General features: G+C 43.7%; 1 protein-coding gene across 5 annotated transcripts in view; it reads right to left on the bottom strand.

Annotated features, from left to right (window-relative positions):
* Positions 1 to 27,360, bottom strand: part of LOC139558668 (semaphorin-6D-like) — a 133,335-nt gene that overhangs the window by 6,092 nt on the left and 99,883 nt on the right. For 4 of the 5 annotated variants that reach the window (XM_071373958.1, XM_071373959.1, XM_071373961.1 and 1 more), the window contains 15 exons: positions 26,421 to 26,535; positions 26,150 to 26,207; positions 25,211 to 25,267; positions 24,581 to 24,682; positions 23,562 to 23,652; positions 23,087 to 23,209; positions 22,734 to 22,822; positions 21,670 to 21,887; positions 19,580 to 19,711; positions 19,246 to 19,401; positions 16,299 to 16,472; positions 15,675 to 15,815; positions 14,347 to 14,424; positions 6,651 to 6,709; positions 4,978 to 5,031 (listed from right to left, as the gene is read on the bottom strand). In XM_071373958.1, the coding sequence (XP_071230059.1) occupies positions 4,978 to 5,031; positions 6,651 to 6,709; positions 14,347 to 14,424; positions 15,675 to 15,815; positions 16,299 to 16,472; positions 19,246 to 19,401; positions 19,580 to 19,711; positions 21,670 to 21,887; positions 22,734 to 22,822; positions 23,087 to 23,209; positions 23,562 to 23,652; positions 24,581 to 24,682; positions 25,211 to 25,267; positions 26,150 to 26,207; positions 26,421 to 26,535 (1,647 nt within the window). The remainder of the gene's footprint in view (positions 1 to 4,977; positions 5,032 to 6,650; positions 6,710 to 14,346; positions 14,425 to 15,674; positions 15,816 to 16,298; positions 16,473 to 19,245; positions 19,402 to 19,579; positions 19,712 to 21,669; positions 21,888 to 22,733; positions 22,823 to 23,086; positions 23,210 to 23,561; positions 23,653 to 24,580; positions 24,683 to 25,210; positions 25,268 to 26,149; positions 26,208 to 26,420; positions 26,536 to 27,360) is intronic. The other variant, XM_071373963.1, reaches the window with a different exon arrangement.

The raw sequence follows: 27,360 nt of genomic DNA, 5'->3' as shown, positions 1-27,360 counted from the left end.
CACCGGCATTAGAATCCACTCATAGGCCGATGCATTGGCATTCACGCACTGCGAGACAAGGGATGTTGACATTGCCTATGTTGCGGCACCCACTGTCCGTTGATAGTCTTCCTTAAAGGTCACGAGCAGCTGACAGAAATGAGAAACTGTTACCTTAGGCCTAAGAGAGTGTGGTAGTGGTGGGTGATGGGTTAGGAGTGTGACACACACACACACCGACTTGTGTTTTGAATTGATCTGAGACACTCTACAGAATAATAATCTGTGCATACTCCTTAAATTCCTTTCAGCGACCAACTGTCTTGGCCATTAGCCAAGTTTGATAGATACACAGTCCCAAGTAACGTGCACTTTATTTTGCCTTTTATCACTGACCATAACAGTTATGTAAAGCATAGACTGGTTAATATTTCAACCAATCAAAATTGACCGTTTGATGCTTCACTGCAGTGTTACTTCTGTTGGCAGGACAGCAATGCTACTGTATGTAAAGACAAGAGATACTTACACGTTTATGAAGCATTCATCTTGGCGGGATTTTGACACGATATGGCACAAAGTGTAAGCATTATGGCTAGTGCTAAAAAAGGTTGTGATCATCCCACTGTATTTGGCTTGAATGAACAGGACATATGCATATCTGCAGGGAGTGTGAGGTTTCCAGATTTCTCTGCTTAGTGCCAATGGAGGCTAGACCAGGCCTCAGGACATGGCAGGTTGTGCCTTTTGAAGGATTATGGAACTGCCAGTGAGCAAAACATGCATCAGAATGTCTACCCTGCCTTGATGTGTTTTTGTGAACAAACACCCTCTGGCAGATACAGGTAACTGCCAAAATAATGGAAACACGTGAGTAAACGAGGGATACAAAGCACAGTATATTGGAAGCAGGTGCTTCTACACAGTTGTGGTTCCTGAGGTAATTAAGCAATTAACATCCCATCAGGATTAGGGTCATGCATAAAAATACTAGGCAGACCATTATTTTGGCTACCATGGCTACGCCCCCATAGGATGACAATGGACCCACACACAGGGCACTGAATGGGTAGATGAGCATGAAAACGATGTAAACCATATGCCATGGCCGTCTCAGTCACAGAATCTCAATCCAACTGAACACTTAAGGGAGATTCTGGAGCGGCGCCTGAGACAGCGTTTTCCACCAGCATCAACAAACCACCAAATGATGGAATTTGGCATGGAAGAACGACACTTGTAGAAGCTATACCAAGGTGCATTGAAGCTGCTCTGGCTCGTGGTGACTCAACATCCTATTAAGACACTTTGTTGGTGTTTCCTTTATTTTGGCAGTTACCTATATATACATATTGTTGTAGCCTATATTGCATACATTGTTGTATACATCCCAGTCAAAAAGGTCATAAACGGTCATTTAACAGTAGCACAGATAGAGATAAATCAGGCAGACGAATAAACATTTAGCACTGGGTGGAATTGGAGTTCCCATCTCTTTACTGAACTCCAGATATTATTGTTCCGAGTGTTATTAAAACGGTGTATATGCACGTTGCCTTAACATATTTAAGGCATTTTGGGATTAGTGGTTGAGGGGAAAGGCATTATCACTAGAGCCCGCCAGGGAACATAATCGGAAAAGTCAAACAGTTTGCATAGTATAATACGTTTCCTAGTTATATAACTAGAAAATAGTGCATTTTCACGTATCCAATTCAAATGGGGAGCATCTGGTATTTTCAGCAGGTCTTTAGGTTCAGCAGAGCTCTACTTCTGGTTGCCAGTAATGTATTTCTGCCTGGGTTTATAGTCACACATTTATCTTCTGAACTTGGTTTTATGAGTACCCTTGAGCCAGGACAATTGGAACATTAAGTAATACAGAAAAATGCTGTATGCTGGAGAAGCTTGTGATTTGTTAAAATAATCCACATTTTAATAAGAGTATTGGGGAATCTCTTTAATAAATCTTCTATGAAGACAGGTCTGTAAAGCCTTTTAGTGAGAATGCTAAAAATGCAATAACTAAAGCTTTAGTGAAAGGTAATTCTTTGTCATTCTTGTTTTTACTAAATATATGAATATATATATATATATATATATATAGTAAAAACAAGAATGACCTTGAAAATGAAAATATTTTCAGTTAAAATCTCCACCATCCCATTATTAAAGTGAATTCACCCCCAGTCCGGCAAATCTCTGCTTCCGACCATGACACATTGATGTTGGGTCTGTACAACGCCTCGCCTATCTGTAGGATAGATGCCACTGGAATCATTGGCTTTCCCATATGCACACTTCGCTTGACGGGCAGGAAATTCATTATCTTGTTTTGCCCGTTTCATGCGGCGCACCCTCATGGCTGCAATGGGGGCTGCCAAGCCTAACACGACAGCGCTTCCCTTCAGGATTGATGTTACCTTCATGAATGTGCCTGGGAAATAACTGCGTCAACAAGTAAAGCCACTAGGCACCCCCAAGAGAAGCTGAATACATGAAAACCTGAGCGTGATAAGCAGCTATAATGACTCACTCACTCTCAGGGGTTAATGGAGGTCTGTGTTGTTCTTAGTGGTAAGAAAAATTCTATTCAGCCTGGTCTCAAAAGACCAATCTTCTCTTTGGCTGACTCAATCTGAACGTCAACACCAACTGACGATTCAATCATTTCCCCAGCCTTTTCATTTATTTACACATAGGCTTTTCAATACGGCGTAACACCTACTACAATATGATTCTCTTTATGCCGTGGATTTCCGCTAGGTGAAGACGTGTGTGTCGTGTGCGAGTGTTATTGATAGGGCCCCGCGTGGTGTATACTGTTACAAGGTGATAATAAGCCACAGGAAATACACGTTAAGCTGTTGTAAAAGTAATTAGGAGGTCGGCGTACCACGTGGACGTCCACATAATGCATGCACATGAGACAATCTGTTGTGATTTCTGCTACGTCTCGGCCCCATAATTGCATACCACCACCCGAGCGGACGATCCAACGCGAGTTCCTAAAGTGTTTTTAACGAGTTGAAGCACTTACAAATGGAGTGTCTCTGTGTTATCTTCCATGCATTAAAAAGGGAAGGTCTATGGCATCGGTTACTGCCAAATAAGTCAAATTGCAGGTAATTATGTTCATTTGCGCAGCGTTCGACTGCAAGACCTTTTCGAAGGCCTTATACGGGGCTCTTGTTCCTTTTAAAGACCTTGTCGGGCTTTCGGAACAAACCAAAGCCAATTTATGGACCGGACTGTTCGAGCCAGCTGGCAAAGTCAACAGAGATTTGTTCAATGTTCTACAGCCGCAGGACCAATCTCTTAGAACACTGCGGTCCACTTTGTTGAGTAATCATAGATGGGCACAAGGCCACTGTCATTTATTATATGAGCTGCAGTTCGATAACTAACTCTGCATTCACTATGTCCTATTGATGCACTGTATGTCTCTACATTATGTATAAAGTATCCATTTTAGAAATAAAGCTAATATGAAACAAGAAGTCAAAGATTTGGGCAGGATTCATCCTCATAACTTATGTAGGATAAATCTACAATGGAGATGATATACTCAACTATTCTAGAATCAAAGTCATAATCTATTAAATACTAGTGTCATGGAAAGTTGTCATATGATATTTCCATCCCCCGGCTCTTAACTAGGATCAGTAAAGCATTGCCTTCATTAAATGGATTTGTTCCAATGTTTGTTTCAAAGGCATTCGGAAATGACAAACAGTCACTATGTCCATTACCTGGCAAAATTTTGGCATGCTCCCTACGCCTGTTCAGTCACTGGAGTCCCGACGTTTCTGCGTATTCATCAAGACCGTTTCAAGGTCTTTGGCATTGCCAGTGTTTCTGAGGGGTTTCAGTGACCTCCGCTATGTTCCCTGTGCTCGTGGAGGGCCACCTTGAACCCTGTGTGCTGCTGCATGATGGGATTGATTGCTAATGAGGCTGCGGAGGCGATACTGCCATGATTTTCCACACAGATTGCACCTGGGGGCTAGTTGAAAAGTTCACTCACTGGAACATGTTGTTCCGTCAACATGCCATCTGTGTTGACTTGATTGTACAGTTCATTGCAGCCACAAGATCCAAGGGGGAAATGTGCCCTAATATAAATGTGTTTTAAATGTTACTTTTTAACTAAGCCACTATTCCCAATTTGAAACTAAATTGGCATTACCAAAATGGCAGTATCCAGTAGGAATTGGGCTCTTCCACCAATTGAGAAATCACTCCTCTGACATGGACCTTCACGCTTGGCTGGCCTGCGCCAGGAGGTTAATGCCCAACGTGCCTGTTGGCAGCTGAGGCTAGAGTCTCCATTAGCCTCTAATAGTGTAATTTACTCCATGGGTTCATCACAGTGAACGGCTAAGGCTGGGATTATATTACATAATGAGGGTCTTCCCTGGTGTGAGGCTCGCTCTGCGATTAACAATTACGACGCTCAAGTATTATTAGGCCTACCTGAGGGGTTTATTGACTTGGGCATGCCCAGTCATGAATTGTGAGATTAAAAGAACATCACCTATCGGTTACCCAAGGAGATCCATTTCATCTTGATCTCTTGGTTTAAAAAGTGTAACTGATCTTACTCATGAGCTTCCATTTCCAAAAGCAGCAACATATGTTTAATCTTCTCTACAACATGTGGAACTAGAGTAATGTTTGTAGCTCTTAATGAGCGAACCGAACCTGTTCAAAACAAACAATACTTTGAATTACAAGTAACCCAAAACCTATAATGGTATGTATGGTCTCCAAGTCAAAAGGTTTAACAGACACCGAAAAGATTTGTCTATTCTTTCATTTTCAAGTTGTCTAGTGTGAAACCTTATGTGAAACTACAAATTGCCAATAGATAATGCAAATTCATTGCATGTAACTTAATTAAAAGTGTTTATGCTCAGTCATACTGCAATAAAACAATGTGGAACCCAACACAGGGAGAAAGGAGGGAGAGAGACTGGGGGAAAAATGGAAACTGACCGTAGGCTGAGTCTGCCGCGGAGTTCTGGTTTCGCTTGGTCGCCAGAACATCTGCTGATGGGAGCAAAACACAGCATTACTACCGAAAACAAAAGACGGAGTGAATTACAATACCGCTCACAAAGACATAAGAAAACAAATGGGTTTTTACGGTCGCGTGACATGCAAGTAGCTTGGACTGCTCTGGATATTTCCAAACTGTGACCCAGTTGTGGATTCAAGTGTCATAAAATACTTTTTAGATGTGCTGTTTTCTCCCCAACAATACTTTTCTCCTCATATTCTTGTAGTGTAGTAAAATTGTTGATATAACTTTCGTGTGTACCTTAAGAACATACTACTTCAATGTTAGCTGGCAGATTGACAGGTAGCAAATGAAACATTGTTACATCAATTAAATCCATAACAGAGCAAACAAAAGGGGAGAAGGTATTTGGTATTACACCATGGAAGCCTGTGAAATCCATTCTTCCATGTACGGAAAGTATTTAGAGCCCTTGACTTTTTCCACATTTTGTTATGTTACAGCCTTATTCTTAAATTGATTTTTTTTTTTTATCCCCCTCAATCCCTACACAATACCCCATAATGACAAAGCAAAAACAGGTTTTTAGACGTTTTTGCAATTCTCCCCAGAGATGTTCGATTGGGTTCAAGTCCGGGCTCTGGCTGGGCCACTCAAGAACATTCAGAGACTCGTCCTGAAGCCACTCCTACGTTGTCTTGGCTGAGCTTTCATCAAGGATCTCTTGGTACTTTGCTCTGTTCATCTTTCCCTCGATTCTGACTAATCTCCCAGCCGCTGCAGCTGAAAAACATCCCCAAAGCATGATGCTGCCACCACCATGCTTCACCGTAGGGATGGTGCCAGGTTTCCTCCAGACGTAACGCTTGGCATTCAGGCCAAAGAGTTCAATCTTGGTTTCATCAGACCAGAGAATCTTGTTTCTCATGGACTGAGAGTCTTTTTGGCAAACTCCAAGCGGGCTGTCATGTGCCTTTTACTGAGGAGTGGCTTCTGTCTGGCAACTTTACCATAAAGGCCTGATTGGGAGTGCTGGAGAGATGTTTGTCCTTCTGGAAGGTTCTCCTATCTCCACAGAGGAACTACGGAGCTCTGTCAGAGTGCCCATCGGGTTCTTGGTCACTTATCTGACCATGGCCCTTCTCCCCCGATTACTCAGTTTGGCCGGGAGGCCAGCTCTAGGAAGAGTCTTGGTGGTTCCAAAGGCCACTGTGTTCTTGGGGACCTTCAATGCTGCATACATTTTTCTTCCCAGATCTGTGCCAACACAATCCCGTCGCTGAGCTCTACGGACAAACCCTTCAACCTCATGGCTTGGTTTTTGCTCTGATATGCACCGTGGACCTTATATAGACAGGTGTCTGCCTTTCCAAATCAATCATATGTTGTTTTTTAAAATAAATTTGCAGAAATTTCTAAAAAACCTTTTTCATTATGGGGTATTGTGTGTAGATTGATGAGGACTTAAACATTTTTTATTTATTTTTAGAATAAGGCTGTAACGTAACAAAATGTGGAAAAAGGGAAGGGGTCTGAATTCTTTCTGAATGCACTGTACTTCCATGAAGGAATAGACTCTCTTTTTACAGGGCTTATATTTAGATGACTAGCCTGTTGCTACTGTATGGGGAAGTTGATGATCGCTCACCATGGCAGTTCTCAGGGTACAGTGAGTGGTCTCCCTCGATGTCCTGCTCAAAGCCAGCCCTGGAGAGAGCAAAAGAGAAAGAGTAAAAAAGGTTCATCACCTGTTTTCCTATTTGCTGCCACAAGCAGCCACCTACCCAACTGTAATTGGGACTTGTGTCATTTTTTATTTCACCTTTATTTAACCAGGTAGGCCAATTGAGAACAAGTTCTCAATTACAACTGCGACCTGGCCAAGATTGAGAAAAACAGTGCGACACAAACAACACAGAGTTACACATGGGATAAACAAAAGTACAGTCAATAACACAATAGAAAAGTCTATATACAGAGTGTGCAAATGTAGTAAGATTAGGGAGGTAAGGCAATAAACAGGCCATAGTGACGAAATAATTACAATTCAGCAATTAAACACTGGAGTGATAGATGTGCAGAAGATGAATGTGCAAGTAGAGATACTGGGGTGCAAAGTAGAAGAAAAAAAATAACATGGGGATGAGGTAGTTGAGTGGGCTATTTACAGATGGGCTATGTACAGCTGCAATGATCGGTAAGCTGCTCTGACAGCTGATGCTTAAAGTTAGTGAGGGAGATATACAGTTGAAGTCGGAAGTTTACATACACCTAAGCCAAATACATTTAAACTCAGTTTTTCACAATTCCTGACTGATTTAATCCAAGTAAAAATTCCCTGTCTTAGGTCAGTTAGGATCACCACTATATTTTAAGAATGTGAAATGTCAGAATAATAGTAGAGATAATTATGTATTTCAGCTTTTATTTCTTTCATCACATTCACAGTGGGTCAGAAGTTTACATACACTCAATTAGTATTTGGTAGCATTGCCTTTAAATTGTTTAACTTGGGTCAAACGTTTTGGGTAGCCTTCCACAAGCTTCCCACAATAAATTGGGTGAATTTTGGCCCATTCCTCCTGACAGAGCTGGTGTAACTGAGTCTAGTTTGTAGACCTCCTTGCTCGCACAAGTTTTTTCAGTTCTGCCCACAAATTTTCTATAGGATTGAGGTCAGGGCTTTGTGATGGCCAGTCCAATACCTTGACTTTGTTGTCTTTAAGCCATTTTGCCACAACTTTGGAAGTATGCTTGGGGTCATTGTCCATTTGGAAGACTCATTTGCGACAAAGCTTTAACCTCCTGACTGATGTCTTGAGATGTTGTTTCAATATATCCACATAATTTTCCTGCCTCATGATGCCATCTATTTTGTGAAGTGCACCAGTCCCTCCTGCAGCAAAGCACCCCCACAACATGATGCTGCTACCCCCATGCTTCATGGTTGGGATTGTGTTCTTCCTCTTGCAAGCCTCCCCATTTTTCCTCCAAACATAACGATGGTCATTATGGCCAAACAGTTCTATTTTTGTTTCATCAGACCTGAGGACCAAAAAGTATGATCTTTGTCCCCGTGTGCAGTTGCAAACCGTAGTCTGGCTTTTATATGGTGGTTTTGGAGCAGTGGCTTCTTCCTTGCTGAGCGGCCTTTCAGTTTATGTCGATATAGGACTCGTTTTACTGTGGATATAGATACTTTTGTACCTGTTTCCTCCAGCATCTTCACAAGGTCCTTTGCTGTTGTTCTGGGATTGATTTGCACTTTTTGCATCAAAGTACGCTCATCTCTAGGAGACAGAACACGTCTCTTTCCTGAGCGGTATGACGGCTGCGTGGTCCCATGGTGTTTATACATGTGTACTATTGTTTGTGCAGATGAACGTGGTACCTTCAGGTGTTTGGAAATTGCTCCCAAGGATGAACCAGACTTGTGGAGGTCTGCAATTTTTTTCCTGAGGTCTTGGCTGATTTCTTTTGATTTCCCCATAATGTCAAGCAAAGAGGCACTGAGTTTGAAGGTAGACCTTGAAATACATCCACAGGTACACCTCCAATTGACTCAAATGATGTCAATTAGCCTATCAGAAGCTTCTAAAGCCATTACATAATTTTCTGGAATTTTCCAAGTTATTTAAAGGCACAGTCAACTTAGTGTATGTAAACTTCTGACCCACTGGAATTGTGATACAGTGAATTATAAGTGAAATAATCTGTCTGTAAACAATTGTTGGAAAAATTACTTGTGCCATGCACAAAGTAGATGTCCTAACAGACTTGCCAAAACTATAGTTTGTTAACAAGACATTTGTGGAGTGAGGGGCCTACCGGGTGGCGCAGTGGTCTAGGGCACTGCATCGCAGCGCTAGCTGTGCCACCAGAGTCTCTGGGTTCGCGCCCAGGCTCTGTCGCAGCCGGCCGCGACCGGGAGGTCCGTGGGGCGACGCACAATTGGCCTAGCCTCGTCCGGGTTAGGGAGGGTTTGGCCGGTAGGGATATCCTTGTCTCATCGCGCTCCAGCGACTCCTGTGGCGGGCCGGGCGCAGTGCGCGCTAACCAAGGGGGCCAGGTGCACGGTGTTTCCTCCGACATATTGGTGCGGCTGGCTTCCGGGTTGGAGGCGCGCTGTGTTAAGAAGCAGTGCGGCTTGGTTGGGTTGTGCTTCGGAGGACGCATGGCTTTTGACCTTCGTCTCTCCCGAGCCCGTATGGGAGTTGTAGCGATGAGACAAGATAGTAATTACTAGCGATTGGATACCACGAAAATTGGGGAGAAAAGGGGGTCAAATTTATTTAAAAAAAAACAATAAAAAAAAAAAACTATTGTGGAGTGGTTGAAAAATTTGTTTTAATGACTCAAACCTAAGTGTATGTAAACTTCCGACTTCAACTGTTTAATCTCCAGCTTCAGTGATTTTTGCAATTCGTTCCAGTCATTGGTATCAGAGAACTGTAAGGAAAGGCGGCCAAAGGAGTAGTTGGCTCTGGAGGTGACCAGTGAAATATACCTGCTGGAGCGCGTGCTACGGGTGAGTGCTGCTATGGTGACCAGTGAGCTGAGATAAGGCGGGGCTTTACCTAGCAAAGACTTATAGATAACCTGGAGCCAGTTGGTTTGGCGACGAATATGAAGCGAGGGCCAGCCAACGAGAGCATACAGGTCGCAGTGGTGGGTAGTATATGGGGCTTTGGTGACAAAACGGATGGCACTGTGATAGACTGCATCCAATTTATTGAGTAGGGTATTGGAAGCTATTTTGTAAATGACATCGCCGAAGTCAAGGATAGGTAGGATAGTCAGTTTTACGAGGGTATGTTTGGCAGCATGAGTGAAGGATGCTTTGTTGTGAAAAAGGAAGCCGATTCTAGAATTAATTTTGGATTGGAGATGCTTAATGTGAGTCTGGAAGGAGAGTTTACAGTCTAACCAGACATCTAGGTATTTGTTGTTGTCCACATATTCTAAGTCAGAACCGTCCAGAGTAGTGATGCTGGACGGGCGGGCGGGTGTGGACAGCGATCGGTTGAAGAGCATGCATTTAGTTTTACTTGCATTTAAGAGCAGTTGGAGGCCACGGAAGGAGTGTTGCATGGCATTGAAGCTCGTCTGGAGGTTTGTTAACACAGTGTCCAAAGATGGGCCAGAAGTATACAGAATGGTGTAGTCTGCGTAGAGGTGGATCAGAGAATCACCAGCAGCACGAGCGACATCATTGATGTATACAGAGAAAAGAATTGGCCCGAGAATTGAACCCTGTGGCACCCCCATAGAGACTGCCAAAGGTCCAGGCCCTCTGATTTGACACACTGAACTCTGTCTGAGACGTAGTTGGTGAACCAGGCGAGGCAGTCATTTGAGAAACCAAGGCAGTTGAGTCTGCCGCTAAGAATGCGGTGATTGACAGAGTCGAAAGCCTTGGCCAGGTCGATGAATACGGCTGCACAGTATTGTCTTTTATCGATGGCGGTTATGATATCATTTAGGACCTTGAGCGTGGCTAAGGTGCACCCATGACCAGCTCGGAAACAAGATTGCATAGCGGAGAAGGTACGGTGGGATTCGAAATGTTCGGTCATCTGTTTGTTAACTTGGCTTTCGAAGACTTTAGAAAGGCAGGGTAGGATAGATATAGGTCTGTAACAGTTTGGGTCTAGAGTGTCACCCCGTTTGAAGAGGGGGATGACCGCGGCAGCTTTCCAATCTTTAGGGATCTAAGACGATTTGAAAGAGAGGTTGAACAGGCTAGTAATAGGGGTTGCAACAATTGCGGCGGATAATTTTAGAAAGAGAGGGTCCAGATTGTCTAGCCCGGCTGATTTGTAGGGGTCCAGATTTTGCAGCTCTTTCAGAACATCAGCTATCTGGATTTGGGTGAAGGAGAAATGGGGAAGGTTTGGGCAAGTTGCTGTGGGAGGTGCAGAGCTGTTGACTGGGGTAGGGGTAGCCAGCCGTAGAAAAATGCTTATTGAAATTCTCGATTATTGTAGATTTATTGGTGGTGACAGTGTTTCCTAGCCTCAGTGCAGTGGGCAGCTGGGAGGAGGTGCTCTTATTCTCCATGGACTTTACAGTGTCCCAGAACTTTCTGGAGTTTGTGCTACAGGATGCAAATTTCTGTTTGAAAAAGCTAGCCTCATTCACCTACAGCTCAAAGCCCATTTACCGCCATCCTAATACAGAACTTGCCCAACCTGCCAGTCGTCGATGAGAGAAGATTTTTCTTAGCCAGTACATTCACAAGCTGAGAGACACATCCTGCACATGGATATGACGTCACCATCCACAGACAAGGTGGTCTAATCAGGAAAATGCCATGAATGGAGAGAACATAAATTTTGCTGGCACCCTAACAAAGTTGGTCTGTTCTCCCCTTGTACGCTGTCCAATTAGAAACCAGCGTCACGACTGATAAAAGGTCAGATGATAATCTTCCTATCAAGTGACAGGGGGAGCAGAAGTGGCCAGGATAGCCTGCATCAGTTAGGAGAAAAAGGTAGCAAGGACTAAAGCCAAGGTCATTATCCAGACCCTATTCAAACAAAATATGGAGCCAGACCTAGTGTTTTGCTTGTGCATATTCATTTTACATTTACGCTATTTAGCAGACACTCTTATCCAGAGCGTACATATTCATACTAGTCCCCCGTGGGAAATCGAACCCACAACCCTGGCTTTGCAAGCGCCATGCTCTACCAACTGAGCTACAAGGGACTACTATATTCCAGAACACTTTTGAGGGATGTGAAACACACGAGTGCAGGTTTAACTATTGGGGGCTGTATTTAGGGCCACTCTCCCCTCCTACCCATGGAGAAAAGGGGGGTTTCAGTATTCATTCTCATTAGGACTTTTCAATCAGTGCATGCCACTTGCACAGACAGCCATCGATAGATTTAGATCCAGAACGCCCGTGAATGAGAGAAAGGTCCATACACAACCAGATACATTTAGAGTGGCTGGAAGCTAATGGAATGTGGGGTTTGAAGGCGGCACACAAGTGTCCATTAAGGGAAGGGGAATGAATATGATTAAATTGGATCCCACTTCTGACACCAACGGGAGCTCATTCTCATTCACCCTTCAGCCCTTTCCGTCTCTGTGCTGCGGCGTCCTTGCTTTGTGTACATTTGTTTATTTTCGCTTTTTCTCTCCTCTCTCCATTTCTCATTCACTCACTCTCCGTGTATCCATTTTCAAAAGTGTGGGATGCGTGAGTGCTATTCATTTCCCTCACTCAGAAACTTTAACGCTCTTCTATTTACTAGCAATGAATGAGGGGAAAGGACTAGGAGACATACATATGAAAATATGAAAATGCTCAGAAATAGTCTCACTGACAAACGCAAACTCGAAAAAAACGACCTACCAGAGATGCATACAGGCAGTGAGACTGATATAAGTACGTTTATACAAATGCTTGCTAATTAAAAATCATAAGAAAATAGTCACCCACTCACATCCAAATAAGGAGGATTCAGTTTAGGAGAAGGCCTAATTAGAGGTTTGAGTTTAAGAAGACAAACATCATATTTTAAACAGTGGTGGGCCAGGCTGCAGAGTTGCTTCGGGACTGGCAAAGCACTTCAGCTCCATTTTGTTTTTCACCGGTCGCCTCACTTGGGAGCTCTTTAGAGCATTTTGCCAAGATGGCCCGGTCTGCCAAAACGTCTGTCGCATTCACCTCTGGTCTGGATCAACCCGTTCGTCTCCAGGGAAACCACTGACTCGCTGCCACAACAACAAGGCCCATCTGCTGCTCATCTTCGGGAAGTGGCTGAACCACAGTGTTCTGGATAAGGTGTTTCCAGAACATTCTTCCTCGTCCACTGAACTCTAACTCTCTAACCAAAACAGAGATATTTCACTGAGATTTATACTTTTGGAGGTGGAACTTTATGGAACTTGCAATAGTCTCTCAAAGTTCATGAATCCCCGTCTTAAACCACCAATTCCTGTCCTGCTGGGATTAGGAATGTCCCCCAAAATCCCATAACTATATAGATTACCGTGTGTGCCATTGGATCCATATCGACAACTTTGACATTTAAACTGCAAAATGACTTTTTTCAGCATCTAAAAGATTTAATCAAGGCCTTCTACTGCGGACACAGCATGACAAATCGCGCTAAACCGCCAACCCTGGAAGCGCCATGTCGAAAGTCACAGGATGGAAACTCAATTCTGCAGCAGTTAAAACAGACTGCTTTCCGCTATTCTCCTTGGTTCCACAAATCTAAGGCCTTCGCTTTTTCCCCCCTCGACACTCTGGGAGATTTAGGGAGATGTCACATATCAGCGAAAGAACGACGGGCAAATGAGTAGGAGAGGAGACAGGAGAGGGAGGAGAGAGATGGGGACCCACTTTGGCAGCTTGCCAAAAGAGAGGTGTGAGAGTATGTGTGAGCCACAACCTTGTTCTTTAGCACCACTTCACCAAAGGGGGGGGGGGGTGCTAGCCCTACACGTGCAGAGCCGCAGTACTGCTGGTTTCTGTCCCCGACTCTGCAATGAAACACCGGATTCAGCTAATCAAGGTGTTGACAATTTGTTTGATTAGTTGAATCGGGTGTGATGGCACTAGGCCGGGACAGAAACCATGAGCAGGATAATTAATCACTGCTAGGGAATGGGTGGGGTTGTAGAACAAAGTGAACTGGTGGCGTGGCCAAGTGAATCCCAGTAAGCTCTTACACAGCAACCTTTTCCATAGCACTGGAGAGCAATGATCATGAGTCAGTGTCAAATGACCCCTCTTCAGGTCATGAGAACTGATCGATGGCAACCAATCAGTTGTTCAGTCATTTCCTTTGTTCCAGAGAATTGAAGAGACTATATTCATTTTCAGGAGGTCTGGGGTGACAACATTTTTTATTCCTGAGAGATTGCAGTATCTGTCAGCTCATAAATAAATCAATGGACTCAAGCCATTGTGGCTCAAGTGGTTGATTGTTCCTTTCACTTAAAGTGCATTACAAAAGTGGAAGCTGGCCCAAAGCCAGCAGATATAAAGAAACAAATGGATGCATATTAGCATTAACTGCACAAACCGAGTTCCAAAGTGTATAATTTGCTGGTGTAAAGAAACTGACTAGCGGGAAAACTCATCTTTGAAGAGCGGTCCTCATCTGCAGTACAATGATGTCACTTACTCAATACATTCTTCCTTAATATGACTTTCAAAGAGTTTCGAGATTTATTTCCCTTATATCTCCTTATACACTCTCTACTCTCCTCTGCTTTTATGGGGGCCAATACTGATGGCAGATATACGATCACGCTCTCAAACCTTTATTACCTTTCAGATTGATGCCTTTCAGCGCGACAGGAAGGAAAGTGACACTTACTTGAACCCTGGCGCCATGTTGGCACAGCTCCCGGTCCGGAGCCAGATGCAGTATGGGTCGCGGGAGGACAGACAACTCCTAGAAAATGACGAGGCAAGAGACGGTTAAATCCCTGTATGATATTGCTCCTTGGCGTGGAGGCAATGGGCGCCCGACTGTGTCTACGTTGACAAAGTGACACGCCACACACACACTTGAGGCAAGGACACTGCTGCGGTCTAGTGGAGCGCGGTCTGTTAGGGCTATTCCCCATCTGGTGTCTGCAGAGCGAAACTGGCCTGCGTGTGAACACAGAGAGGTGAATGTGTCTGACAGTGTTTTAGCTCATTCTCCAAGATGACAAGTATGCCTGTGAAAGACCTCATAAAGGACAGGTGTGTGCATCTGTTTCTAAATATTTCTGTGTGTGTCATGACGGGCAGCCTGGAGGAGTGAAGCCAGTTATCTTAGTGACAGGTGCCCCTCAGTCTCTCTCCCCCAGCCGTGGAGACACGCTGACAGCCAGGACCACGGGGACTGAGGGGGTGCTCCGAGGGGAGGAATAGGGGAGGGGAGGGGGGGGACTGTCATACACTCGCCTAGGGAAGGAGGAAGAGAGGGGGTTGTCTTCTTTGGATTTCTCACTTGTCAATCAGTGCTCTATGTTTTCATGAAACCCTGCCTCCCTCACGTCCCACTAGTAGGAGTTTATGCACCCGGCCTCTCAAAAGGTATTGTGGGCTGACCCAGACTGTGTTTGTATGCATGCACATGCGAGTGTGTGTCCGACTATGAAGGAGGCAGTGAGTTTTTTTGTTGTTGTTTGAATGTTGATAAATTCCAATGGCAGGATCAGTCAACTATAATGATATTCTTGATGAGGTATTCTGTGCTAATGATATCCTGAAACATTTCCAACATTTACGGGCTGTTAAAATATTGATTCCAGGGGCAATTAAGCGCCCATTTTTTTGGTTGTTTGCCAAAATATTCAAACAGGCTCTTTTAGAAGCTGTGCCAAATACATTTGGACAATTTGGTAATTTCCTCATGGCTTCCCTGTTCTCTCCTGCTCAATTATCTGACAAATGACTAGAACAAATATAAATATTTGTTGATACTGAAATCACTTGACCACAATTTGACATTTAAAGAGCTTGGTATACAGAGACTAAGTATTTGTTATAACACATTAGAGTAAACAATTTTGAGCAGTGCAAAAGCACAAAAAAATGCCAGGCCCCATTTTTTTCTAGGTCACGTAGTCAGGGAAAACTCGGCCCTAACAATACTGTATATCCTCCCATGTGTATTTTCACACAATCGTTTCCGACCTTGTTGTAACTCACTTTTTACAGGCGCCGTGCTCAGTGCAGCGGCTGAGTGGTACTCTGATGACACAGCTGGTGAAGGCCACGAACAAGGCATGATGGTCCTTATCCAGCTCCATTCCCAGAATCCTCCGGTCCTCCTGCCCCTGAATGTTACACCTGTGGGAAAACATGGTCACATGACACGTGAGAACACTTAAAGCACAACCATACTAACGGATTAGAGTTAGACCATAGACATGTGAAACACAGTACAATGAATCAGTCACAGATAGAAATGGGAGCCCCAATTAAAGCCTATCTCTGTAAGAAATGTTCATTTAGGAAGTTGATATACCATTTGAACCCCTAATATAGTGTGGAAAATAAAATTACTCTGCTTGTGAACTACCATAGTAAAGATTTGGACCATTTGGTGGAAGTAATAGCATTATAATGTAGGTTACAGCTTTAAAGCAGGTATAGACATTCATTTGGAGATTTTCCAGTCTGATATTACAGTACTGTCACAATGGGATGCTTATACAGCAGTCAGGTTTTCATGCCATAACCAACTTTTGCTTTTATTATGACCTATTCAAAAGTGGTTACACACTTACTTAAGAGGGGTTATAGACTGACTTATAGAGGTTTTGTGCTCACATTGAGGGGTTATAGACATCTATGTCCTCCAGGAGCTGGGAGCCAAAGGAGGCGTTAGGATGAGTGCTGGACAACACCTTCAGGACCCTGCCATCCTCCGAGCCCAGGAAGACCACAGTGCGGTCTTTAGACGGCCCGGCAGAGGTGTCCACCGCAATCTGAGTCAGCTTGTACCTGGAGAAGTGAAAAACACAGTTAGTGCTGATTGTACATCCGGAACTGGTAACTCGTCAGCCATAATGGGTCAGTCATTCAGAACAAGTGAACCGCCATGCCTGGCATTGAGAGACACAGGGTTATAAATGAAGAATTTTTCATCCCTTAAAAAAATATTTTTGCTCAGCCTTTTTTGTGCTTTTCCTGATTTTAACCAGTGTGATTTTGTAATTTTCTGTGCACCAAAAGATGGAGTGGAGAGTCCACTCAAATGGGGAAAACAGAAGAGCTAGAGTGCAGCTGCTCTGAGAATTCACTTCTGCTTTAGGCTACTTTCTGGGTGAGATTTGGCCCTTTCCGAATGGCTTGTGTTGGTTCCCTAGCAGCATAGCAGCTGTCAAGGAAGGTTTTGTAAATGTACCATGATTGTCTCCAGAATGTACATGTTCTCATCTTTGTGTGTTTACACATGCATATCTAACGCCAGTCATCTCAACTGGCTGCTGAAGACTGAATCATAACCCCTGCATGTCATTTTCAGTTTAATAATAACCACTACGCTATAAAATGTTATTTCCTCGGGTTCATGAATGCAACACAATCGATGAGAACATCCTATGATTTAAACCCCATTTTACCGCCAATATTTCCATGACTTCACTAGGACTTCGGGATATTTCACTAGGAGGTTTCGTCTCAGGATGTTTCGAGCAGTGTGAAATAACATGTTCCCTGTGCCCCCCTGGCTTCTGTTGTCATTTACCAGAGTATCACATCAGCTTCCTGTGGTGAGAAGCAGCAGGCCGGGCACCCAGGGGGTACGGCAGGCAGACTCAAACACCTCATATCACCTCTGCACCGCCAGTAAATGTCAAGCTTTGTGGATGAAGCCACAGTCTCCGGTCAAACAGAGAAGCAGTAGCTAGGCTGAGGCAATTTCTGAGTTTAGCTTCTGAGCGAGGACTCCAGTTGCCTGGTTTGAGTAAAGTGTCATTCATTGAGTCATTTGACTTACTGTACATGGTTGCACAAAAACTTTGCTGTCATTTTTCATACTGCTGATATGTCAGATTTGTATAACATTGTATACTACAGTGGGGAGAACAAGTATTTGATACACTGCCGATTTTGCAGGTTTTCCTACTTACAAAGCATGTAGAGGTCTGTAATTTTTATCATAGGTACACTTCAACTGTGAGAGACGGAATTTAAAACAAAAATCCAGAAAATCACATTGTATGATTTTTAAGTAATTAATTCGCATTTTATTGCATGACATAAGTATTTGATCACCTACCAACCAGTAAGAATTCCGGCTCTCACAGACCTGTTAATTTTTCTTTAAGAAGCCCTCCTGTTCTCCACTCATTACCTGTATTAACTGCACCTGTTTGAAGTCGTTACCTGTATAAAAGACACCTGTCCACCCACTCAATCAAACAGACTCCAACCTCTCCACAATGGCCAAGACCAGAGAGCTGTGTAAGGACATCAGGGATAAAATTGTAGACCTGCACAAGGCTGGGATGGGCTACAGGACAATAGGTAAGCAGCTTGGTGAGAAGGCAACAACTGTTGGCGCAATTATTAGAAAATGGAAGAAGTTCAAGATGACGGTCAATCACCCTCGGTCTGGGGCTCCATGCAAGATCTCACCTCGTGGGGCATCAATGATCATGAGGAAGGTCAGGGATCAGCCCAGAACTACACGGCAGGACCTGGTTAATGACCTGAAGAGAGCTGGGACCACAGTCTCAAAGAAAACCATTAGTAACACACTACGCCGTCATGGATTAAAATCCTGCAGCGCACGCAAGGTCCCCCTGCTCAAGCCAGCGCATGTCCAGGCCCGTCTGAAGTTTGCCAATGACCATCTGGATGATCCAGAGGAGGAATTGGAGAAGGTCATGTGGTCTGATGAGACAAAAATAGAGCTTTTTGGTCTAAAGTCCACTCGCCGTGTTTGGAGGAAGAAGAAGGATTAGTACAACCCCAAGAACACCATCCTAACCGTGAAGCTTGGAGGTGGAAAAATCATTCTTTGGGGATGCTTTTCTGCAAAGGGGACAGGATGACTGCACCGTATTGAGGGGAGGATGGATGGGGCCATGTATCGCGAGATCTTGGCCAACAACCTCCTTCCCTCAGTAAGAGCATTGAAGATGGGTCGTGGCTGGGTCTTCCAGCATGACAACGACCCGAAACACACAGCCAGGGCAACTAGGGAGTTGCTCCGTAAGAAGCATCTCAAGGTCCTGGAGTGGCCTAGCCAGTCTCCAGACCTGAACCCAATAGAAAATCTTTGGAGGGAGCTGAAAGTCCGTATTGCCCAGCGACAGCCCCGAAACTTGAAGGATCTGGAGAAGGTCTGTATGGAGGAGTGGGCCAAAATCCCTGCTGCAGTGTGTGCAAACCTGGTCAAGAACTCCAGGAAACGTATGATGTCTGTAATTGCAAACAAAGGTTTCTGTACCAAATATTAAGTTGTGCTTTCCTGATGTATCAAATACTTATGTCATGCAATAAAATGCAAATTAATTACTTAAAAATCATACAATGTGATTTTCTGGATTTTTGTTTTAGATTCCGTCTCTCACAGTTGAAGTGTACCTATGATAAAAATTACAGACCTCTACATGCTTTGTAAGTAGGAAAACCTGCAAAATCGGCAGTGTATCAAATACTTGTTCTCCCCACTGTATATTGCATTATTGTATATTTGTCTATGGTGCCGTTTGTCCACACGAAGATAAATAATTATATTGTATTGCATGGTACTGCTCTACAGTACCTGCTGGTGGTGCGGGTGAAGCAGGGCCGGTCGTTGACGGAGGGCACCGCCTCGTCCATCAGAGGGTAAGACTTGATGAAGGTCAGCGTGTCGTCGGGGAAGGTGGTGGACGACTTGTAGGCAGAGGCCGGGCCGTCACCGGCACAGGAACCAGGTCTGAAGTAGAAAATAGAGATTTGAGAAATTACATTTGGCAACTCTTACTCAAACAAAACATGGGTATGTACTGTGCTAGCCTAGCTGGTCCCAGATCTGTTGGTGCTGTATGGCCAACTCATATGGTTGTTGTCATATGTAGGCTAGTGTTTCCCCCCTTTAGAAGGCAGTCTCATACCTAGGCTTGGGCACCTGTTCCTCTGGTACTGGGGTCCAGGCTGAGTCACTGGTTTTCTGCTCCTTAAACTTCCCATTAAAGGCCTTCTCTATGTCATCCATGTAGAAGGCACACACTGCTGAGCCAGGGATACTGACGAGGGAGACAGACGCAAAGAGCGTGTTCAAAAAAGAGCCTTGTGGGATTGAGTTACTGAAAAGGTTTGTTGAAACATGGTTGGCTGGTCAAACAAGGCAAACATTTTTTTATCCGATTTCTATCTGGTGAGTGTAGAGCTCTGTGTATAATTCCAAATCAATATCAAGAAGTTTGAGGTAAAACTAAAATGTTCCTGTGCAGTGTGTGAGTGAATATCCAGTTTTTCTAGTTTTAGTGATGTTGCATATTCTTGCAGTGTAATACCCATTTCAGACAGAAGATGTGGTATATTACCAGTAAAACTGTATAAGGCAATGTTTATATGACCCCCTTTCATACATATCAGTGGGTAACTGGCAAATTAGGAGAGGTAGGGGATATAGTTAAAACATTAGGGTAGGGATGGGTTATACTGTATATTGATTTCATTTAAATGTATGTTTTAGCGCGACGTTCCAGATGCCTCTAGGTTTTTAGTTTATTTTTTACTAGCGTTCTGTCTTTGGTCTTGCCTCCTTCGCTCCTTACGTGCTATGCGCACAGTGCAACTTCCCACTCGCACATAGACGCCAAGCCCCTCCCCCTGCCGCTCATAACAACAAAAGACGAAAGATAACTTCTTCCTCTCTGACAACAAGCAGTTTAAAAACTCGCCATTTCCATTTGAGGTTTGGTCCAACAGAATCGGTCATATGGACACCGAAACGCGTACAAACATTATTTTACTGTAATAGACAAGAAAGTTAACTTTCTAGCGATACCCTTTTTTTAACTCCCAAAATGTAAAAAAGATAAGACCCTACTGAAACGAGAGTATCAATGAACTTGATTGGGGAAGAGGTATGCTCAGTTTTTAACGTGCGCAGCATTGTGGTACCACGCACAGCTAGCAGCATTTTAGAGACAGAATGTCACGCGCTAGCTTTCTAGTCTGTGTTTTATAAATGTGCAATGAGCATAAAAATACACATGTATATAAGGAATTGGAACCTCTCATTCTGAGAAATAAGCATATTATCCAGGTCGGCCACTTGATTTCAATATCTAAACAAAGTAAACAGTTCAAACAGTTGGACAGGAGGGTGTGTTCATAACAGTTCAACTGTTCTACCGCGTTAGCAAGCAAATGCAAGTTGGCTAGACTTCAAACATAAAGATGAACTGGTTACTCACTAGCACGTGGGCTTGTGCTTGAGAGATTGTTCATGAGACCTGTATTAATTTTCTATAATGTCTGTTACAAGACGTTGGTAATTATTGGTGGATGTGCATGGTTCTGGTACATTTTTTAACAAAAAGGGCATTTTCATAGACAGACTTGGAAGTCAGATCAGTGATTATTGCAAAAAATAGCAGGTTAAACTATTTTGATAAAATAATGTAATTTATTAGTGGGTCATATGGTTGTGGAAGGCTTATATTTAGTCTAGGTATAATGTTACAAGCCCTGAATTCATTAGATTATTCCTGACTGTTTGAAATGCGGTGTATTTACCTTTAATTGTGCAACAAAGCTTATTTAGACAAAATCGAGATATATATCATGAGTCGCCCATAAGTTTGAAATAAATCGATATATGATTTTTAGGCCATATCAACCCAGCCCTCTGTTTGCATTTCAAATTAGGGAAGTGTTGAACAATGGAAGTGTTAATGAATTTACCTGCAAAAAAGCTGAGAACTATTCACACTGACCTAATAGGTGTATTTTGGTTACAGGGTCTGTGAAAATGCAGGAATCATGACTAGGTCTTTAGGTGGGTTTAAATTGTCCATGTTTTTTACCCCCTACCCTTTTCAGAAGTACAACAAAGCAGGTAAAATGAAGCAGGCACGGTAAAATCGTAGGAACTTTGTCTGTGTATGAAAGGGGTATAAGAAATGTATGGATATTGGCTTTGATGGAATAGTGCCCAGTCATTCACCACTACTTTCTTGGCCACTAGGCTAACCTGTTAGCTTGCGTAGTAAACACTCCCACCACCGTGGGGCGCTGGTTGATCTGTAGCACGTTGGTGAGCGACTGCAGCACGTCGAAGTAAAAGAACGAGTCGCCGGGCACCGAGCAGTTGAGCCGCGCCTTCAGGAAGGAGGTCCAGTAGCGCTCCAGCACCCGAGGAGAGCCGCCGTTGTCGTTCTTACACACCCGTGCCACACGAGAGAACACCACCTTGGAGCAGAACCAGAAAATTATACAATATTATAGAATGGTGCTTTATTATCCTTGGCACTCTTCTCCCGACCCCTTGAGACAACAAACATGACTTAATAGGCTTGAAGCAGCACAGGATCAGCCACAGTGCTGGCTGTCTGGGGTTAATACGTGCCTTGCTCAAGGACACAACGGTAGTAGTGAGTACTGGAGATTCTGTCACCAGCTGCCCTCCGGTTGTCATCTCATTTTCAACTTCTCGATGCTTCACCATAGGATTTCAATCCGCAACCCTCTGGATGCACTTACGCCTATCTAACCTCCAGACTAACCACCACAAATGGATGTTATTTCCCATTCGTCATAGCTCAGTGGTTCTGGGACATGAGGCTGCAGACCTGTCATTATAGCTCATATCCTATGTCCAACCATAATGGTGCCTTCATCTTGTCAGAATAAATCGATCACCCATCTCAACTAGTCATGATACATCTGATAAGAGTACATAGAACATCAGTTGTTTAATCTTTTTTTTCTTTATGATTTTGTTCAGTTTTGAAGAGAACAAAAAGACCACCAGGAATTCAGCTAAAACTTTGATTAATTTAGGAAATTTGTTCCCAAGTATTCTCACAAATAAAAAAGTGACACGTGACTGTGTCTCAACGTAATCAAGGTATGAAATGACTGTTATTTTTCAATACAATCTCTTTTTGGGCTTAGTTGTGGTCAATTTGCAGTGTACAAATTATTAGAATTATGTTCTGGGCCTCCGACCATCCGCTCCGACAAAAATCAGCCTCTGGCTGAATCTAGTTGCCTACCCCGTCATACATCAATCTTACATAAGTGACACCCTCTTACCTTTCCCAGGGTGGTGTACTCCACTGCAATCTCACTGAGGAAAAAGTAGACATAATTCCCATACTCGATCGCATGGTGGAAATGGGGCTCTGGGGAGGCAAGGAGACACACACAAGAGGGGAAAAGTGAGAGTTGAGATTGAATTAAAGTCATTATGGTGAGTCATACTTTTCTGGAGTGTATCAGGGATGGAGTCACTGCTGTTCAGGCATTTGTTCCAACCCAGTACTAACACCTGATCCAACTAATTAAGGACTTGATGACGCAGTGATTGGTTGAATCGGGTGTCTGGGCTGAAAGAGCTACACATCCCCAACCAGGACACTGATCGACACAAAAGTCATGTGACCAACCTCGGAGCCACTTGGAGTCGTACTTGACGGTCCGCAGGACGGGGCTGTCGTCGCCAAGACTACGATAGATGACAGCGTCGCTGGCCAGGAAGTCGGTCATGGTGGCAGAGTAGAAATCACCGCCTGAAAAATAAAGTAAGTAGAGAAAATATAGTAATTAATAAGTACGATAGTATAGTAGTAATACATAAAGTCATAGTAAAATACTAGAATTCATATGGACAAGCTTTATATATATATATAAAAAAAACATTTTCATAAATAATGCTATAAGAATGCTCAACTGATTAAGCTAATATTTACTATAAGCTAGGTACAGACTTATGACTCATCGATTTAGCCATAAGACTAGGCTTCCGTCTAGACCTGCCTAAAAGGTCTTACATTCAGTCTTTGGACAACATTTTATTTGCTAATGGACTACGGACAAAACCATTTCATTTCAAATTCTACATTTACAAATTGAGCCACTCACCAGCAAAGAGGCCGAGGTTGGATTGGCCCGACTCGAAGGGACAGCGCGCCTGACCCACCACCTCTTCGCCAACCTGCTCCAGGGTGGTCATCTGTGGGAAGGAGAGGAGACTGTTAGTTCTCTGTTGCCATTGTGGCTCTGGGCATGGACTGAAACCAGCACTGCACGAACCGCTTTACTCCTTTACCTCTGCTGCAACATTAGCTGAATTGCTAACACAGCCATTGCTATTGCTAGCACGGCTGTGGACGTTTAGCCCCTCGCTGGCGCTCATAAATTACCTGGCTGCCTCTCCAGTCCCTCTTGGGACGGTCTCCTATTTGTGGCTAAGCAGGAGTTGGACTCCCTGCTCCCCCACACACACACACACACACACACACACACTAGGAAAAACAAAACAACATCTGTCTGGTTGGCTTCACCTCTCTGCCTTCAATGAGCTCCAATTAAGTAGTTTCTAATGTTAAATGACAAGTCCTCTTTCTTGCCTTTTCAACATAACTTCACACTATTGCATGTATGCAAATTGAAATGGTAATTGTATTGAATGCGAAAAACAGACAAATGTGTAATGTCATCTTGACTTTTATTCAATTGTGAGTCATGAGTGAACAAACCGACTGCTCGGAAGCAATTATACCTTCTCAATGCAAGAGGATGGAACACACAAAGGCTTAGCACTCAAGAGGAGGTCAATGAAGAGCCAAACTGTGGCATTGTGATAATGACTAGCTCGTTGTCTCTGCATGCCCGCCAATCAGCAATCACAGCTTTATAATTGGAGTGACATTAACAAACGTCAATCATGGCTCTCTCGAATCTAAAGGTTTGATGAAAGAAATTAACAGCACACATCAACACCTAAACTCACACAATTGGCTCATTCATCCCCCTCCTCTCCCCTGTAACTATTCCCCAGGTCGTTGCTGCAAATGAGAACGTGTTCTCAGTCAACTTACCTGGTAAAATAACGGTAAAAAAAAATAAAAAAAAATAAATAAAAAATAAAAAACACGTACCTTGTAGTTACGGCAGGTGGGGTTGAAGGCATTAGTGCCGCAAGCAAACAGGGTCTCGTCGTTCCGCGGTACCAGCACTTTGACATAGTTGTAGCATTCATCCTGGAAAAACACATAGGCTCATTCAGTATCACTGGGAACTCATGTACTATAAATACATTTGGAATAAGAACAGGCTGCCATAATAAAATAGCGCTGATGCATTACTCGGCCTCACAAGAGAATTATGGTGCCTTTGAAACCATCCAATTATGTTATAGGATGCACTTACATTGTTTTTATTTAACCATTATTTATCTAGGCAAGTCAGTTAAGAACAAATGATTATCTACAATGACGGCCTACCCCGGCCAAACCCTAACCCGGACGACGCTGGGCCAATTGTGCGCCGCCCTATGGGACTCCTAATTGAGGCCGGTTGTGATACAGCCTGGAATCAAACCAGGGTCTGTAGCGACGCCTCTAACGCTGAGATGCAGTGCCTTAGACCGCTGCGCCAATCGGGAGCCCCCCATTTATGCTGCTAGGGAGAGTCGACTCTACCACTGAAGAACGCCAAGCGGTAGCTAGTGTGTTCTCCCCTGACCTTAACGTAGACACACATAGAACATGGTGGAGAAAGATACTCACGCTGTTTCTACCCCTCACGGTACACTTGGCAACATCCTTGGACCTCCATGTCAGCTTCTGCAATACATGAAAGGGGGGGAAACTAAATATGACACCACACCATGCTCTAGACCAGGGGTGTAGAACTAATTTTGCCCCGGGTGGCCGCATTCGGTCTTCAATAAGGCCCGCATTGAAAATTGGTTGTACTTCCTCGCCGTCAATTTGCTAAAAATGTTCCTTTGTCCCATAGCTTTCATTTTGGTGATTATTAGCGAGCTGGACACAGTCAAGAAACGGTATGAATATAGGTCCATTATCATTTATACACAGTTTCCATTTGGTTTTAGTCATTTTAAAGTATTATGAAAAATCACCGGATTGGAACCCCAAATGCCGGATTTGGCCCGCATGTTTGACACCCCTGCTCTAGAGAAAGCGCCACCACACCACACACAGAGTTACATGAAAGAGCCTGATGCAATCGCAGAGTGCGTTCATGTGGCCATAACCGGTCAGAGGCCTCTCTGTGACCTTTGGGTAATCTTTGGATCTGCCTGCTGAGAGCTTCACTCGACTTCGCAACCCCATCCGGAGAAGTTGTTTCTGGGAAGCTGATATGAAAAGGGGCTTCCGTGTAGAACTACTGGACCTCTGCCATATTGGGGTTATGCTCGAGGGTCCTCCAGGGTGGGGAGCAGCCAAGCTAAGGGCCATTGTTCGCAGGCTAGTCCATTAGTGAAGAAAACTCAGAAGAGGCCAGGCTACGGTACTTCTAAAAACAGATATAATTCACATTGCAAATAAATGATGGGTACTTTGGTGTTTAGAAGAGAATAAATGGATCAAAAGTATGCAGTAATAAACCACATGGTCATGTTAGTTCCTGCTTGTATTATGTTGTATTACATCTTGCATAGCCATGTGAGGTTTGATCGAGTGTTTGATTATGTAACTTACCAGCTGGGGGACGAAGTCGTCACCAGCTGTGGTCAGGTTTACTGCAAAAACATGGTCCCTGTGGGGTAAAGATTAAGATTTAGTGTCATGGTGTTCTGTGCACAGTCTCATAAATAAAAGCAAACTATGGGTTGGTTTCCCAGATTCTGCATTGAAAAACCTTCAGTGTCTGGGAAACAGACCCTAGTTTAGTCAGTCTGGTAGTGATGTTTTATTGGTTGTGATTGTTAACATGTGGACCAGAACGGAGGCAGTGAATTGGCTGACTGACCTGGCAGCGATGTAGAGCATGTGGTTGATCCTCAGCATCCTCTGGAAGTCCAGGCCTAGTCTGAATGTGTCGTTGTCCGACACCAGCCCCTGGAACCCTGGGTACAGGTAGGAGTCTACAAAAAGAGAGAGACGTTGAATATAAGAGTAGCTGAATTATCACATACATGTCAAGATTTTTCCAATTCATGACCCCAACTCCTAGACTGCACAGCTTTACGGGAATGACTACTATTTCTAGTTGTCATTTATAATTGGTAATCCTGCTTGGTAATCCTAATTGGTCCTGAAAGGCCTCATTCTGGTGTTTAAATCTTTAACTACGTAGTATTTGTTGTATTTTCAGTTGCTTGTGGCAATAAATGGATACAGTGTAGGTTTGCAGTCGCTAAACTAAACCAGTCACTCTCTGGTCAGACACGCTCCCATTCTAGTCATATCCTGTTCTTCCTGTGAACTGTATCCAGGTTCAGGAGGCCTGGCCTGTTTCTAAAAGGTCAGACTAGGGGGAAGTTAATGAACAGAAACCTCTGCTAGTCCCTGCTCTCCTGCTCTAGCCGTCTGTGTCCAGTCCTGGGTCTTGTTCATTAAGGCACGAAAGAGAAAACGTGAGGGTTTCTTATATTGTCTGTTTTCTTCCGTTTGGTGCCCAATGAACACAACCCTGCTGAAGGGTAAATAGAGGTTTGATAGAGGCATAGTATATTTGGCTTGGGATGAGTGAGCTAAGATAAAAAGTGTCTGCTATTGTATTTCTGTCGTAAGCAATTTGCATAATGGCAATTATTAAAGCATATACTGTAGCTGTACGATTAAACTCAATTCATCTGCCGAAAGGCTTTGTTTGGACAATACAACAGCAAATCTGATGACTAGGCAAAAGTGTTCATTAAATGATAAGACTGTTGGCATTTCGTCAATGGCAAAGAAGGCGTCAGCTC

This window comes from Salvelinus alpinus, chromosome 29, assembly GCF_045679555.1.
Source record: "Salvelinus alpinus chromosome 29, SLU_Salpinus.1, whole genome shotgun sequence".
NCBI lineage: Eukaryota > Metazoa > Chordata > Actinopteri > Salmoniformes > Salmonidae > Salvelinus > Salvelinus alpinus.
Note: the sequence above shows the minus strand (reverse complement) of the source record. Positions and strands in the feature narration are given on the sequence as shown.